Below are 18,535 nucleotides of genomic sequence, written 5' to 3' on the forward strand. Positions count from 1 at the left end.
TCACGTATTACCCGAGCACAAACAACAAGTCTTCCCATCGATTCTAAAACCTGTTAAAATAGTTAAACGATGTTTCAAGCACTTTACTGTGATGCTTAATTTGTCTCATTATAAAGTGATAATATATGATAACTTCCTGTTGCTTTCCGAGTGTGTCATAGAAAAGAAGGATGCAATGATGCATATTCTGTTGTAACTTTGACCTTCTAGTAACAGCAATAACAATAACAATAACAATAGTAATAGTTTATTCGGTAATGTAGGCACGGGCCTTTTTTACAATACAGGAAAATAAACAGAGACAAACTTGGGCCTACACATAGATTTGTTTGACAATATGACATTAAACTGGTCCAGTAATCATTTCCATTCAAGGTATATATAACCACGTCCATGGGATGGGGGACAATTGTGATTTACAAATTTAAGTAGGACCATCCTGAACAATAAATAAACATTGTAAGTATTACTGGAAAGGTATATTTACAGTAAATTTTCTCAATGTACAAAACTGTACAAAATATATTTTATCATATTTTAATATTGTACGATGTTGTGGAGAAATCATCAGATTTATAAATTTCCTGAGAGTTGGTATTTCATAATAATATGGTGAAAGAAAACGTTTTCTCAAATCAGTGTAAACAGGACACACCAAACAGAAGTGAAACTCATTTTCAACTTGATGCATATCACATAAAAGGCATAGTCTGTCTTCCCTTGTCATGTTCTCAAATCGACCACTTTCTATGCGGAGATAATGGTTTGAAACTTTGAGTTTACAAAGTGCCCTCTAAATATATCAATATTTACAACACACAAATATTTCTCGAAATGTCATCAACATTAAACAAACGACGAGAAAGTTCAGAGCCTGCTGGACTCCTGATGTATAGTTAATACTATCTGGTGTGCACTAGATACTGTCTAGTGAAAACCAGATACTATCTCGTGCGCATTGACGCGACAAATAGTATCTGGTGCGCACAAGATACTATCACGTGCGCACCAGATAGTATCTCGTGCGCACCAGATACTATCTCGTGCGCACGAGATACTATCTCGTGCGCACGAGATACTATCTGGTGCGCACCAGATACTATCTGGCGCGCACCTGATACTATCTGGTGCGCACCAGTTAGCACCAGATACCATCTCACGCGCACCTGATAGTAAGACTTACGAAAGTGTTAGTATAGCTAGTGCCCAAGATAAGATATTTTCTCATGAGCACAGGATATTAACATATTATTCAGTAATGTAGGCCACAGGCCTTTTTACAATACAGGAAAATAAAAAGAGACAAACTTTGGGCTTACACATAGACTTGTTTGACAATAAAACAACATTGTAAGTATTGGTGGAAAGGTATATTTACAGTAAATTTTCTCCATGTACAAAACTGTACAAAATATACCTTGATATATTAATTATTGTACGATGTTGTGGAGAAATCATCAGATTTATAAATTTCCTGAGAGTTGTTATTTCATAATAATATGGTGAAAGAAAACGTTTTCTCAAATCAGTGTAAATAGGACACACCAAACAGAAGTGAAACTCATTTTCAACTTGGATGCATATCACATAACAGGCATAGTCTGTCCTCCCCTTGGCATTTTAAATCGACCACTTTCTATGCGGAGATAATGGTTTGAAACTCTGAGTTTACAAAGTGCCCTCCTAAATATATCAATATTTACAATACATAAATATTTCTCGACAACAACGTTATTTTTATACAGTCGATAAGTATTCAGCCTAGAGACAGTATCAAAATTCATTTTCCATCGCTAGGAAGCAATATCAGAGGATCTTTGTTTGAAAACAGAAAGAAAAGTGACCTCATTACCTACGGTTTGCATTACCCAAACAATACTAAACAGAAACAAAATAAAAGGTCTCTAACGTTTTTAGCCCAGCAACAGTACCCCTTTTCTGCCAAATCAAATGGATAATTATAACATTGTTTAATATTATGTAGCATTGTAACTACGTAACAATTTAAGCCAGTATTTAATAATACGAGGCAATCTCACCAATTGTAATGGCAATCGACCAAGTTCTCCCCAAATAGCTGAGTTACATGTTCTTGTACTAACTTTAAGGACGTACTTACAAAATTAGTCATGAACTTTTTCAATATAAAAGCCTTTATGAAACCCCACACTTCACATCAATACATGAGAATTAGTATTACTTTACAGTCAAATATTCTTAAAGTTATATTAATATCAAGATAATTGTATATATGCAACTTTTATTTAATATTATACACTGCTTTTTTACCCTCTATGGCCAAGTTTTCTTGGGCACTTGTCCAGATATCTGAGCAGGCAATATTAAACCAAGGTAATTAAAATAAGAAACTAGTAACTTCCACCTGTGTTCCTTCCAAATACCATTTTTCATAATTTTTCAACCTCCCTACATTTCTAAAACATAACATTTGTTTTGCTTGCATTAATTTTTAACTTCAATTTCTTACAGTAATTGCTAAGTTTATCTAGTTGTCGTTTCAACCCAATAACCTTACGGGACAAATGATTAAATCTTCAGCAAATAATCAATACAATAGTATTAGTATTAGTATCTCGTGCACACGTGATAGTATCTGGTGCGCACCAGATACTATCTCGTACGAGAAAGTATCGCACGAGATACTATTGGTGCGCACCAGATACTATCTCGTGCGCACCAGATACTTTCTGGTGCGCACCAAATAGTATCTCATACGTGTCAGTCTGTATCGGCCACCATTGTGGTTCCTACATCAGTACGGAAACTGTCACTGTAGCTTTCACAACTCTTTCCTTTCCATGTAATATCTGAATTTGATTGACAGACATGCTTTTTAACTAATCTTAAAATTGCCTTGTGAACTTTGAGATCATGTTGCTGGGCAATTTTGATGAAACCAGTGAGAAAACATTTATTAGAGCCAGAACACTATGCCTTTGAGGTAGTCAAGTCTACTGATGATTCCTCAGACTGACATTTTCTTATTAACAAAATTCAAAAGCTCACAAAACACTTATTGAAATTTGCACATCTTCTTACGGTATAATATTGGTCGAAGGTACTTTTTATTTTCAATATGTGACATCGGTAATTTCTCTCAGTGTCAAACATTCGATATGAATAACATATATTGCCATAAAGGATGGAGGAAGTATACTTTCATTTAAAAATCCGACATCGGCAATGTGTCGTTTAATGGGGATTGCTCATACAATGTCAACTGAGTCAGAAAGGATAGTTTCAACATGAAATAAAACATGCATCACATCGATAAATATTTCAGAAACCAGACGTAAATTGAATAGCTTTGTTTTGAATTAAATACACGGATAAAAAGAGTTTAAAACCAAATTTTCTTTAAAAATGATTGAGGAGATGATATTCCTTCAGTACAATTATTCTTGAGCACTAAGGGTGATTGCTACTCATTGAACAAATTGCAAAAGGAGAACAAGAAAGAGGTTTAACCTTCAAATCGGCAAAGTGTGACCAGGTGAATAAATTGAACTGTCAATGAGATGCAAGCTTGATGAGATGCAATTATCAACATCCGATTTGCTCTGGCAAAAATAAACTAATACAAACTCTACAGTTCCCATTGTTTACCGTCTTTACTTTCTGTACTTTGTTAAGCATAAAGGCAGAGCAAACCACTCAGTGAGATTATAAACAAATGGTAGAACAAAGTTCAATGGTTGCTTCAAACTTTGCTGCCAATGCTTAAGAACATAGAAGAAAACCAATATGGCCAACGAATGACCAATCAGAAATTCGGACACCTTAGCTAGGATTTAGAAGGTTCAATAACTATCACGTGCGCACCAGATACCACCACGTGGGCACGAGAAACTTCCTATCACGTGCCCACCAGATACTATCTCGTGGCCACGAGATACTTTCACATGCGCACCAGATAATATCACTTGTGCACGAAAAACTCTTTCGTGGCCACGAGAAAGTATCTGGTGCGCACGAGATTCTATCTGGTACGCACCAGATACTTCTACGTGCGCACAAGATCGTATCTCGTGCGCACGAGATAATATTTTTTTTCTCACAAAAAATGTCCCTTACAGGCTTTCATAGGTCAGCGGCATAATTTCACTAAAATGCAAGGTTTTGGAATGACTATCATTCACTATGTGATATGCTGAATGTTTCGAAGTATGTTAAATCTTCTCTTGATTTCACCCGAGTTGACGTAAAGGTGTTGTGAGATCAAAGGTAAAACACCCAAAGTTATTGTATTCCCGCGTCAAAGTTATCGGACTCCATGTTGTCTGATACCGAAATTACTGTGCGACGAAACCCTATATTTTATTATAGCAGGTGTATAGTAATTATTGTTATTCCGAGTTCTCTTCTTTGTAATTACGTTATATAAATTCTCTTTCATACGTGTTTTCTTAATTACAAAATTTGATTACAAATTTTGAAATCTCGTCCTAAAGAGTTTTTGATACTCATTATAGTGTCTTTTTATTCTCGTAATCACGAAACCATCAAGTTTTCTCAACTATAATACTCATAAATCAAGTTGGAGAAATGAATACTTTTGACGCTTTATTCGGACTAGACCTTTGTCTTCCGATTTACGATGTTTTTGTCCTCTTTGATATATTATATAAATTGCTGTTATTTAATCATGATTAATCCATCATAAGAGTTTTGCTTCATTTACAGGGCGCCTGAAAGATGACGAAGAAATCGATAGGGAAGGAGACATAGCAATGCGTATATCCAAACTCGAAGAAGGAAAGCTAAGTGAAAAGGGCCACTGCCTTATTGCCATACTCGATATTGATGATGCTAGGTTCGATCAATACAAATCAGAAATGGAGAAGTATCGAAAGTTTTTCAAAGAAAAAGGTACAGACCTACTTTGTTAATACAATATACTCATTCTTTCAAACTATCCAAGACACTAGCTATCCCATTTTACATTGTATTGTTATCTTAAAGAGAAAATCTGGCCTATAAATTATTTTTTAAGTCAATTACCATGAGCAAAGTGATTGTTCAAAAAAATGCTTAAGCGTAATTTGTTAGCTCAAAATGTTGCAACGAAATAAAAGGAAAACAAGTTATCTAGCCCTATCACCCTTTAATTAGGTATGGATACAATTCATGAGGTAAAATTCTACGTCACACCAAATGTTTAAAAAATACTTATCGTCAAAATATGAATAGAAGCTGTCAATTTTTCTTTCAAATAAATTATTAAACGCGTATGAATAATACACAGAAAGTTGTTTTGTGTCCGTGTGATCGCATTTTATTGGCTCACGTGTTCACACACTTGGGTTAATGTCGCAGCGATTTCTGTGTGTCTATGTGTCTGTGTGTGTGTTGTGTCTGTTTGTCTGTGCGCTCGATATGTCAAAAACGGTTCATCAGATCAGAATCAAACCTAGTACATAGATTCAGTTTACAAATGGCAAGAACTGATTATTTTTATGGTTGGTGTGGCTTGTTTACTTTGCTCATTTGCATAATTTCGGGGTTTAGAAAAAACGGATATACATTGAGAACGACTGCACAGAAGCGATTTGCTACAAATGTTCACTACACCAAGATATATCAGTCATGAGAGGCCGTGACATGAAAGAAAGTTGCCGATTTCATATTTAAAGAATTCATAATTAGGGACATATATCTGATTTGACTTGATAAAAAGACAAAAAACTTTTCATATAATTGAAATTACTATTATTTAACATCATTGAAAGTTGATGATACTTGCAACAAATATCGATCAGATATATATCTAATTATACCTCGGAAGCATCGGACAGTGTCAAGTTAACAAATAGCTCAATTGCATATTTTATGAAGTTTTGTAATTAGTCATATAACTCCGATATAACTGCACCAAATGTTATGAAATCTGCTGCAGATACTGATCCGACTGATATCTAACTGTGGTGTAAAGCATTTAGTAGTGTGAAGTTAATTAAGGGTTCATTTGCATATTTAATGAACTTTGTAATTAGGTATATAACTCTAAAATTACGGCACCGAAGTCAGTGAAATCGGGTACAGATATTGATCTGATAAATATCTAATTGTACTGACAAGCATTTGGCAGTGTCAAGTTAACAAATAGCTCATTTGCATATTTTGTGAAGTTTTGTAATTAGTCATATAACTCCGAAATAACTGGACCAAATGTGATGAAATCTACTGCAGATACTGATCAGACAGATAGCTAATTGTGGTGTAAAGCATTTAGTTGTGTGGAGTTAATTAAGGGTTCATTTGCATATTCAATGAACTTTGTAATTAGTGATATTACTCCAAAATTACAGCATTACATTTGATGAAACTTGCTACAGATATTGATCTGATACATATTCAATTGTACTGAGAAGCATTGGGCGTGTCAAGTTAATAATCAGCTCATTTACATATTAAATAAAGTTTTCTAATTAGTGATTTAACTCTGAGAGTACTGTGCGAATGTACGTATAATGATATAACAGATATCTGACTGTTCTTATTACACGCCTCACACAGGTGTCGATTATATTGCATGAATTTGGTTTATTGACAGCAATATTGAAAAATATAATACAATAAATTCTCGTAAGAGATAATTACTGTAGCAGTAGACCGTATACACGTCTAATCTTATCAGAAATCTGTCTTCCACTCCGCGTCGTGTGCTCAATTGAACTGCTGTCAGAATATACAATGTCTGTCTTTGTTCTTGTGTTTGGTTAGTGATTATCCTGAGGTCAGCAAAAATTGCATAACACCTCCTTGCTCGTTGATTTGTCACTTTTATATAAGACAGGTCAAAGGTACTATTGTTTTACACAACTTCACAACAGTAAACAAGTATGCAGTAATTCATATCATACTTTATTATTATATGCGTTCAGTAGTGTCTGATAAATGTCAATACATGTAGAGTCATCAGCATTCAATTTCAATGCTTGATAACTAAGATGGTAATTTTGTCATACTCAAAGTCATTCCTTTTATTCATGGGTCACATTTGTTCTGTGAGTAAATGCTCAAATTTCCTAGTTTGTTTACTGACTATTAATGAACCTGTTGTAAAACACGTGAGCATATTTAGTTCATATCTGGTTTTAAATACATACGTAATACAAAAATACATAATATGTGCTGATTTTACAAAAAGTAAGTAATCTTAAAACAACACTACGTACACATAAACAAAATAAAATATCATTAAAATCTCTACTTCCACCAACATATACACAACGTTGCCAAGCTGGCTCGCCACAAGTGTGGCGGGCTCCATGCAAGGCTTTCCCCTGCAACAGCCATTTAAAACATACATTCCACGCTTGCAAGGGGATTATATTTTTCTTCTAGCTCACCATATAATGATAAAATAAATATTAGCATCAAGTTTTGAAAATGGAGATACAAGCGAGAAATAATACAGTTTTGAAGATATCACGGCTGAGCATAGAGGACGTTAAACGTTTACATGTTAAACGTTTGTCCGAAAGACAAATCACGCCCTCATTATCATATCATCGTATGAACAAGAACAACGATTTCTTGGTAACAGCATATATATTGTAGCCAAATTAAATATGTTTCTCGAAATAGCCTTTTGGCATCAGGATCGAATTTCGTGTATAGGCAATAATCTGTTTACCGGTCCAGAGGTAATGCAATTGCATGCTAGCTCATGATTATAATTGCGATGGACGTTCTCAAAACCCGGCAGATTTCTTCGAAACATTTATTTTACGATGGTTTGTGTGGGGTATTAGGATAGGTTGGAAATTACCAAATAATGAGGTTGCTTATTGTCGTCTTTAGATTTATTTTATTGCAGAAACCATGCGTCTTAGAGAAAGGCGAGGGTAGGGAAGTTAGAGTGACGCCTAGCATTGGCGAGGTTAGGGAAGTTTGAGGGACGCTTAGCATTCATGAGTAACATTGTCTCTTCTGTAAAGAAGATTGTCTAAAAATTATTCATAATTTTGAAAGGTTTCTAGAAAACGCCAATATGTATGCTAAACCAGACATTGGATTCAAATGACTTTCGCAAACGTAAACATACTGACATAAAATGTGACTTCAACAAAATCTAACTTGAATGGTATTCCGGCTATTGAGAAGTAGATTTTGAGCATGAAATTCGAGTGTTTGAAAATATAACATGACAGCTAAGCACACGTTTCCATTGACGATTTTATAAGCTACCTTTTGTTGGAAAAGTGTTAAATTCTACACAAAAATGCCCTTGATTTGCTCTTAAGTTTTTCAGAAGGAACTGTCTAGTGGTTTTCAGAAAGTCAATCATGAATATGTGACAAATTGTTTTTTTCAAGCCTCCCGTGCACGAGTACTCATGTGACCCCGCTATACGCCCTGCATTTTTGAATGTAAATGTAACGTTTCTTAAATTCTAGGACGACAAAGAACTTGCTGAAGGAAAATAAATCTAGGTACCCACGCTCAGTTAGCTCATGCGCTCCACAAGTGTAAGCAGATTTTCGTCTCCCTTGGTCTGCTATTCCTTCACCTCACTCTGCCAAATGTGTACGCAGGTGATTTGTCACTTGAAGGTGAACAGAAATGTGTCATACCAGCGCAAATGACAACATCGGATACTGAGATCAATTTTATTCGTATTTAAAAAGGACAGTATTTTATTTCTATGCAGAGAAAGTGGCCGACCTTCATTCAGAGTGGCAGATATCAGATTTGAACTGAAAATGTTTTATAGTTTGAGTGTAGGCAGAATGTCACGTTTTCTGGTGGAACTATTGTAATGTGGCTTGGTCGATGGTAGTTTGGTCGAAATCGTTCCGGTACGTATATTGTTCGTGGTGGTCTGTTCTATGCCGAGTTCTTGTACGGGGGTCCGGTAATAACACACATACAGGCGAGTGGTACATCATGACTTGGTTACTTTAATCACGATACGTGTACATGATTACAATATTCAGAAAGTTCGCTCGTCAACAAGACGTGGTCAACCATAGTCAAACAGACAGGTCTTCTCACTGAAGCCAGTACGTCAATTTTCAGAGCGTCTACATCTCTGTACTGCAATACGTCAAGAAGTGAAGTGTCTCTCTGTCTAAAGAGTGTACAACTTGATAGTCTCTAAATCTGCATATTGTCATGCCTTTGGTATGCACCTATAATTATCTAAAGAATTAAAGGAAGACAGTCCGCAGGAGTGAAAGGACAGGAAGGTCGCTCCCATTAGTACATCTGCAAACATAGGGCAGGAGGTCCAGCTTAAGTGTCGATGATAATGACTTTAGCTGTTGTCGAAACAATACATTCACTAAGCACAAGACCGGTTACATCAAAGTCTGGAAGATAAACAAGGGAATCATTCTTACGATGTTCCACCTGTAGAAGGGGTTACTATAGGTCAGAGCATTGTCACTGGTAAAAGCTAAATTCAAGTGATAAATATAAATAATATGTGTTAACGCTTATTGAAAAAGGAATTCATGTGAATGGTTATGATATTGCTTTAGGTACCAACTTAATGCACTTCTGCAAAAAATCAGTCAACGTACAAGGAAGAACATTATAAACATTAACAATTTTTAAAGGAATTAAAATCAACAATTCATTAAAACAGAAATTAATACACGGCCTTGTTCTCAAGCAATTTTGACTTGCACTTCAGGCTATTGCATAATAAAACTGATATCTTAACTCACGTAATTTAGAGGTCAGTTAACTTTATGCTGCAATTTCGATTCTTACAGGTGTGACATATTAGTGAGCGCTCTCTCTATAACACTGTTAGAATATTGCTAATGGACCTTGGATCCTCATGTTCCATGCATTGTGGCGTTTGACTTCAGTTTTTTACGTTAACAAATGCAGTGTTTACAGTTGAATGTCTCAATTTCGAATGAATAATGCGTGGCTGTACTATTATATAATCAGCCCAATATGAAGACAGGAAACAATTTACATTACAAAGCAAAGGCAAAGGTCAGCTTATTTGTCTTGGCTTGTGTACATGTACACAAGCAATGACAAAATTAATGATACAATGGATATTGTATACACCTTATGTTAGTATTTTTGAGGGCAGCCTGAAAAAGATTTAAGCATTACTCTTGATCGTCAATTATAATCATAATCAAAATCTCAATCTTCATATCATGCCAGAAAATCCCAAGACAGTTGACCGGTTGACCTCGCTGTTAATTTATGCAGGAAATTACAATAACAATGCTTGTCGAATGACGCAGTGCCTTGAGGGTGGGATCGCCAGTGGTATAGGGGGAGGAGTACCTTCCCGATGGTGATAAGTGGTGCGGATTACCGTCGCCTAGGTGACTGGCGTTGCAAATACCTGGACTGAACCCACGCGTGGACTGAACCATATGGTTTTTTGTGGGTGTCGGTGGTACTTTGACAATAAAAGTAAAGATGCACCGATATTGAGTTTATTGTCTTGTTTATGAGCGGCCAGTATTTCCAACAGCATGAATTACGTGCATTTGCCCTAGAAGAAATAAATAATTTCGAATAAAACATCGCGAATATAACCACATTCCTTAAGCTCGAGGTACCCCAAAGAACCATGAAATCACCCGACTTTCGATGAAGAGATGAGTTTTGCCAAACCACGTATACAGAAAAAGTGGCAGATGACTTTATTTTTAGAATCATAGACAGTATAGCGAGATGTAAAAAATGTGAAAGAGGCTCCCCATCTAACTATCCTAAATGTTTTTGTGTCGAGTTTGTGTTTGATTCGTTTCGAAAATGTGTTCCTACATTCTTATCCGATTGTGTGTGTTAATAAAAATTTTGTTTAACTTTGGATATTTGTAGAGAAGTTTGGATTAGTGTGTACGGTAATGTTAGTTTGTGTGGGGAAAGCTTATGGCGAGACGCAGCCGGACCTATGTTGTTACAAAAGTTGATAGAGTCGCCCTTTGACGCTTGCGTTTCGAAACCCGGGTGTGGTTTCTCATCAGTCGCGGTGTAGATTCTTTCCTTAGTTTGTGTTTGTGAAAATTTATTTTAATGCATTTTAGTGGTCTTGCTTTTCGATTAGCGAGGCAAGTATATTAATTTTTTGTCTCATTGTGAGTCCGTTTGGCGGTTCGGTTTGTTTGTTCTATGTTTCTTTACTTCGGTAATTTTGTTTTGACTGGTGTGTCTTTTAGATTTTTGCGGGGGTTTGTGAATTTTTAGGCAATAAGTACCACTGGGGGTACGGATTTTATGTTTATTGGATCAAGATACTCACAAGTATCCTGGTTGAAGTGCTTGTTCTCGTACATTTTGATTCATAGTTCGTTTACTTTGTTTACTGTTTGTTCTGGCTTGTTGTGTATAATACTGAGTGTTGCGTAATTGCCTTTCGCATTCGAGTACGTAATCGTTTGTGTTTACAATAACGAAAACCCGACCCTTGTCGAGGGGTTTTTTCCCGAAATTTGTCTATTGTTTGCAAGCTGGTTTATCCCGATTCTTTTAGCACGCGACATGTTTTGTTTCCTTGTTTGAAAGGGTATCTCTAGAAGTGCGAGTTTAGCAGCTTCAGATAGCTTTCAAGTTTTTGGTTTTGTTGTTTGTGGAGCCCAATTTGACTTTTCTTTGAATTTGTGTTGTTGTGATTGTTTGTGTCTCACGATGTAGCGTAGTCACATTTTACGACTTAATTTGTTCATAGACCCTCGAGAAAAACGGGACAGGCAACTGCTGAGGTTTCTTAAGCTTTGTGCGATCTATCTTTGAATACATTAAAGTTTATTTGCCAAGCGGTCCCTGACAACAATACTTCGTACTTAACACTGAATCTCATTAACGATCAAACTGACGTTCTGAATATGTACACTTTGCTCTTGAATGGCACGTTCCGAGTAATGACACAGAGAATTTTGAGGGTTTTTTGATACTAGTCATGGTGAATGTTCTGGTAACGATGAAGATCACATTTTGGATTCAAGCCGAAGCCAACGGGAAAAAACTAGACGATAAAAACTGTGTACATTTAGCCATAGACGCTACAGAAAACTCTTGCTAGATATCTACAATATAAGTTTACATTCCTACCAACCATAAAAATCACCGATAACAAGAAACATTTACAAGTTAGAGAGGTTTACACTTTCCCAGTCCTGCGAAACGAAAATCTGACCTTTATTTCATCTGTCACGCAACATTTGACGAAAATCAGGGAACACAAAAAATGACTACTCCATCGGAGCTCAAATACACGACCTCTAACATTTTGGTACTGTTTTAGCCTAAAGAAACACCAAAGTTCGGATAAGCTACACGTGTTTACATCCGCAAAGTACTAGAAAATACATTTGTAACACTGACTTTCGCTGTCAGGAGAAACTTCGTGATAAATCGGGACTATCCATCGGTTGATGGATTCAGAAGCAGTAAGGTAGACATGCATTTACACAAAGCTGAACGCTGTCCTCGTAAATTTGGCCGTTCACAGTTTTCAAATAACAACATTTCAGTAGTTAACATACATACTTTACCAAATCATGGAGCACTCCTCGCACAGAAAATATTCCGACGGTTAAAAAACTGCAAAAACGAGGGGAAATTCGAAGCTACACGGACGATTGCGGAATGTAAACAACTCTGTGATGTCAACTGCTGTCAAGTCTCGAACTGCAGCGGTATGTGTTTCGGATTTCTATTCGAAACTTTGTCACTTTACAGCAACATACTGACTCCCTGCAGACTTCTAGTTGCGTCGAATCTCGCTACCAATATGTAAAAAGTACTTTAAAACCATTTTGACGAATCCTTCTCAAAGTAGTTGTAACACTTTTATTTCTAAAAATGGACTTGCGGGTAATCTGAAATAACTTGTAATCCGAAAACATTATTACCGTATACCCGCATGCACGTGTCTATGAACGGACCTTGTGCAGTCCCCGACCCATTAACACCTCTTAATTAGTCAAAGATAGATCGCAAGCTGCTAATCCCATAGACCCTTTGTTCTCTATCGCAGTTGCCTGTCCCGTTTTTCTCGAGGGTCTATGATTTGTTGAAATCCTGAGGTGGTTTTATTCTGTTTGGTTTTGTTGGCGTCCGAATTAATTTTAAGGCCTTTGCCTAGTACTATTTTTTTTTAGTTTCATAGTTTGAGCGATGATAGGTTGTTGTTGAATTTCATGTTGTTGTCGGCTTTTCATTGGAAATAGCTGATTTATTTCCACGGCCATTTTTTCTGTTACGTTATTTTTATGTGTACGATTTTTGTTATTTCTTTTAAGTGTTTGTGTGTTCCATGTCATTTTATGTTTTTTTTGGTAGTTCTCTTTTTGGAGTATTTGGTGGCCCTGAAAAGGGCCGCTTGGTATGGGTTTTTGTTAGTGCTTGGCGGGTTTGTTTTGGCGATGAGCCTATAGCTTTTTTATGCTTCTTTTCGCCGATTCGATGTGCTTGGTAAGTAGGTGTTTGCCGCCTTCTTGTCACTGTGTGTGCGTACATGGACAGTCTGCATAGCCCTTGAATGTGGTCTCGATTTTGATCAAACTTACAATTTAGGAGTATATATCAAAACTGATAAATGATTTATGTTTTCACATGGGTTCACAAAAAGTTTCGCCCCGGTGTTCATTTTTGGCCCAGGAATTCCATCTACCCACCCTTTACAGAGTAGTAAGCTTATGGGGCAAGTAAACATGGATGCGCCGGTGCGATTCAACGATCAACCTGTATATCGCATCGAAAGTCAACAATTTTACGGCACGGACTATGATTTTATAAGTTTATACACAGTCCCTCGTGGATAGAGAGACTGTGGTTTATATAAAAATTATAAGGCGCGGGGTATTATATATTGACTGATTACTGTAGCTATAGAAAGACTACATTCAGGACGGGCAGCGACGGGCAGTAATTAGTAGGCAAAACAGGTGGTTTTCACCGTGGGCAGAACTCGGTGCAATGATACTGAACATTAATAGTAAGCCTGTCACCTTGAAGGTAATACTGTAGGTGAAACAAGGACTTCAAACGCACGATGGTACAGACAACACCACAAGTGAAACGTACACATAGAAATACACGCGTTCCTACGTTGTGCCCATCCGGGCCACGCGATTAAAATATGACTGATACTGCTGGATAGTGTTAATTGGGTCAGTAAACAGTCAATTAATAGTTTAATTGACTACCTGGGTGATTGGCAGGTCGTGTATAACGACGCATATGCAAAGCAGGCCAAAAGACAAAAGCCCCCAAAGATATTGACAGCTGGCCAGGGTCACCATGAATACGTAATGACGCTTCACTACGCAGAAACTGCGTAGTCAAGCCCTTCTTAACCGGTAAAACTCTCTTGGCCTTTTCCCTCATGTCATATACAAAGAATCTCATATAGAAATAAGTTAATGCATTTATATTAAATTGGCAGAAAATAAAATAAAAAATGTAAATAAAAGCAAAACCTATGTTTCAGACTTATATTGGTGATATAAAAGGAATTAAGTTTTCTTGTTGTGTGATTTTTTTAGGATTCTCACCTGTATCGGTAGTTACATACAAAACCAAGGGTGTACCAGATGAACAATCGAAGATGAAAAAGACAATGGAAGCTGCTAGCATATTTGGAGCAGCTATTGATCGATCATTTATATTACGTAATCACATAGCTGACGGAGATAAAACAGTCATTGATGAAAGTAAGGTGACAGTCACGAGAATCCTTGAAACTGCTTTGATAGGCGCAGAAATGTACATCAAAATACAGATGTTGCAGGCTGCGGGTGGTGAAGGGGATGAAGAAAACAGTAGTAAGTAAATTATCTGTACTGTTTGCGATATAATTGCATTGGCCAAGTAAATCATTGATGATTTGGGAGATAATCACTTGAATTTAACAATGTTGGTGGCTATACCAATGTTTCCAACTGTGTTGAGTCTATTTCCAATGTTTATTTTGTGATATTGTCCACTCTTGAGCCACAAATTTCTCTGCCAGTGAATAACAGTACAAAAAGTACGTTGTGGGGCAGGATGCGCTTACTATTTTCGAAACACCTGACATCACTTCTTGGCCTTTTGGCAAGAGGTCTATATATCTTTCTTTCATGAATTCGACTTTGTTGTGTGAAACGGTGCTTTACTGTCTGTTCCGAGCTGTGTGTATCTATGTTTATAACTAGTGTATTTCGAATTTTTACCTAGTGTTATGGATTACGTATGGGTACAGTAGCGACTATTTTAATGTGTTAAAAAACTCAAACTTAAATTGTAAAAAAAGATCTACACTTCCCAACCACTCTTTATGCCATTTTGGTGTCTGTATGTCTGCAAGTGTATTTAGTTTACATCAGGCGATGGTGAAAAATGTAAAATGGTAATTATATTACCATGCCCTGTCCATTGCGTTTTAATTGGTCGAGCTGAACCACGTGACTGCCCACAAATACACAGTAATGGTTTGTTTTCATGCCCGTGAATATGAATAATATCGTAAACACAGTAACTTTACGGCTAAAACGAAAATTGTGATTCGTACAAAGATCATAATCAACCACAAAATAAAATGGAGCATTTGTGGGCCAAGTTTAGACGCTTTTTTTTCAAAAAATCTGCGGATTTGCAAAATTTTTGCAGCGCGCGCACTACTCACTGACAGGTTCAAGGGCCACATTGTCGTTCGCACGTCGTAAATTTGACGGTTTTTCGGGGTTCGTCGATAATATAATTGAAATGACAGACAGCGCGTCGTCCTTAATTTCTATACTAACTAGCCCTATTATCCGTTAGTTAGTTGCACTTCAATTGACAGGATCAGAGCCAGCCTTGGTGAGCTGGACAAGTGATTAAAGGACTACCTTTGTCAGTGAGTGGATCAAAGTAGTTCTTATTAATCGATATTGCTTTGACCCTAGTCATGTGATCTGGACCCCCAGGAAAACAGTTTTATGTTTGTGTGATTCGTCTTAATAATCGCAATCATACCGATCCATAATCCAATGACATTAGGTCAGAATTCGTAAGATAATAGTTGTAAACATAGACACAAAACAGCACAGAGCAGACAGTAAATAGACAAACAAAGTCATATTCATGAAAGAAAGATATATGGACCTCTGGCCAGAAGACCAAGAAGTGATGTCAGGTGTTTCGAAAATAGTAAGCGCATCCTGCCCCACATGTGGCACCCGCCATATATCAATCTGTAAGTCAGATAGGTAATGGTAATTGGGGTCCCTTCATCAATTGCTCGAATAGTTTGTATTCCGAGTTGTTTAGTTTGACATTAGCCATTGTTTATCAAAAAGATGTACTAGAATCTTTATCTTGTGGTCTGGCTGTTGCGTGGTTTGTTGCTCAGACCATTCGTTTCAATTGTGCTTGTGCTTGGTTTTTCTTGAAAGAGAATGACTTTTATGTTTTTATTCCTTTTCTATGCTTTGATAATTTTTCGGAAAAACTGTGACCCGTGTTCGATAGCCCGTAATTATTTTAAGTTTCTTATTAAATATTTTTTGATTAGGATGGTTTTGATAAATGGACTAGAGGTTGTTGTGTGGAAAGGTTTTATTGCAACATTGTTCTTATCTTTGTCAATGAGGTGTAGCTGACGTTTTGTTAATTTCTTTCCTGATACAAAATATTTATGTTTTTCTGTAATCTCGTTGTTGAAGGTTTCGTGTGAAGAAATAGACCCTTTTATGAAGTCCACATTGCTGTTGCATGTGTGAGCATATCTAAAGAATTCACCTTGAACAAATCCTTTAAAATATTGATCGGCGGCAGAAAGATCTTAATAATTATTAGAACTTGTCAGTCGATTTTGTGTGGGATTTAAAATGTAGCCAATCTACCTCCACATATTTGTTTATAGAATTCTCTGTTGAGAATTCAAATATATTGTGTTTGAGAATAATCGACAGTAGGGCTTTCATACAGTTTTTTTGTGGGTTTTTTAATCGTTTGTTTTGAGTGGTGCTATTTTAAAGTCCATTGTCACGATCACTGCGTTCATGGCGTCCTTTGTGGTGTCTTTGTGTACATTGATACCACGTCTAATGATATCAAAATTGGGTTTCCTGGTATTTTTATTCTAGTTTGTTAAAGTAGCCTTTTGTGTCCTGTACATTTGTTGATTGTCTTTGGACTATTGTTTTTATGATATAGTCTAGAAATTCCGAGATTTGATTTTTGGGCTGGAAACAGCCACTAATAATAAAACATCATATAAAGTTGTTCCTTTCGTTGGGATTTTGTGTATTTTGGTAGAAGATGCCATTAAAGTGTGCATATTGTTTTGGTTGTGTGATAGAGGAAACTGTAAGTTGCCTCCTCAATGATTTTACTATCACACATGTTTCGAAGTTCTTTTCCCGTGTCCACGTATGGTTAATGTCGCCTTGTGTTGCTTTACGGAAATAGTTTGTAATTTGAAGCTTTCTTTTGCTTTCTTTAATATTATCTATCGTATTCACAATTACCATTCCTTTTCCTTCATCCAGAGCTTTATTGTTTTTTTTTATACAGATTTTTCAGATTGTTCTTTCCTGCCCGAGGTATGTTGCTTCTGATTTAGGTTTCAAAAGGAATTTCTGCTATATAATGATCTCATTTGCTTCCAGATAGTCTCCCTGTTTGGGTTATTCATTGTCAGAAGTGACCACGTGAACTTATCAAGATGTTTGATTGATTGATTCTCATGATTGATACACATGATATAACGCAACGCAATCTCATGATGAGTATAAATATGTTGATATCCCGTAAGAGTTTTTTTTCTATGTGGGTATTTCGGAGTGGGAATATATTTCAAGCCTTTGCTTAATATTTTGATTCAAAATTAGTCAACATTTTATTTGAAAGGTTTTTGATATATTTGAGGTTTTTCCCAGTTCTTTTTGTTTAACCTTCCATTCGTTTTAATGGGCTCCTTGTCGTTTTTGTTTTCATTTTGGGTTTTGCTTTCTTTGTTTGAGAAGTCTTTTTTTCATTAGTTGAATGTTCTGTTTTTATATTTTGGTGTGTGCGATGCCGGACACGTTGTTTAGCTCTGGTTGAATTTTGTTGAAAAGCTCCCCGTTTTTCACCTTATTTTGCTGTTTAGTCAATACTTTTGCTATACCTTATTGACAAATAAATGAGTAAAGACATAACAGCTTAAATTATCTACGCAACAACCATAAAAGCATCCTACTCGAAAAATGTTTGATAAGAAACTGGAAAATTGTGCAATCAAACACTTGGCCAAATTTTCCAGAAAAACCTATCACAGTATGCAAAAGGCATAAAAAAACATAAAATACATCTTCGTTCGAGCAAAATCAAACGTGAGGACCCTTTAAACGAACGGTCTGAGCAAACTACGCAAAAATCAAACCACAACATAACGATACCAGCACCTCTCTTTGATGAACAATGGCTACCACCAAACTGAACATGATGGGATACAAAACCATTCGAGCGACTGATGAAGGGACCTCCCTTTTGTCCTGAAAAAGCATTTACACGAATCATACAAACATAAAACCGTTTGTCCGGAGACCCACATCACATATTGAGAGTCAAAGCA

At 36.4% G+C, this 18,535-nt stretch overlaps 1 protein-coding gene across 1 annotated transcript in view; it reads left to right on the forward strand.

The window, feature by feature from the left end:
• The window catches only part of LOC139130576 (uncharacterized), a 53,808-nt gene extending 39,023 nt beyond the window's left edge, over positions 1 to 14,785 (forward strand). Inside the window, exons 5-6 of the mRNA XM_070696324.1 lie at positions 4,705 to 4,890; positions 14,499 to 14,785. Of these exons, the coding sequence (XP_070552425.1) occupies positions 4,705 to 4,890; positions 14,499 to 14,785 (473 nt within the window). The remainder of the gene's footprint in view (positions 1 to 4,704; positions 4,891 to 14,498) is intronic.
• Positions 14,786 to 18,535: the final 3,750 nt, after the last annotated feature.

Source organism: Ptychodera flava, chromosome 4, assembly GCF_041260155.1.
Source record: "Ptychodera flava strain L36383 chromosome 4, AS_Pfla_20210202, whole genome shotgun sequence".
Classification (NCBI taxonomy): domain Eukaryota; kingdom Metazoa; phylum Hemichordata; class Enteropneusta; family Ptychoderidae; genus Ptychodera; species Ptychodera flava.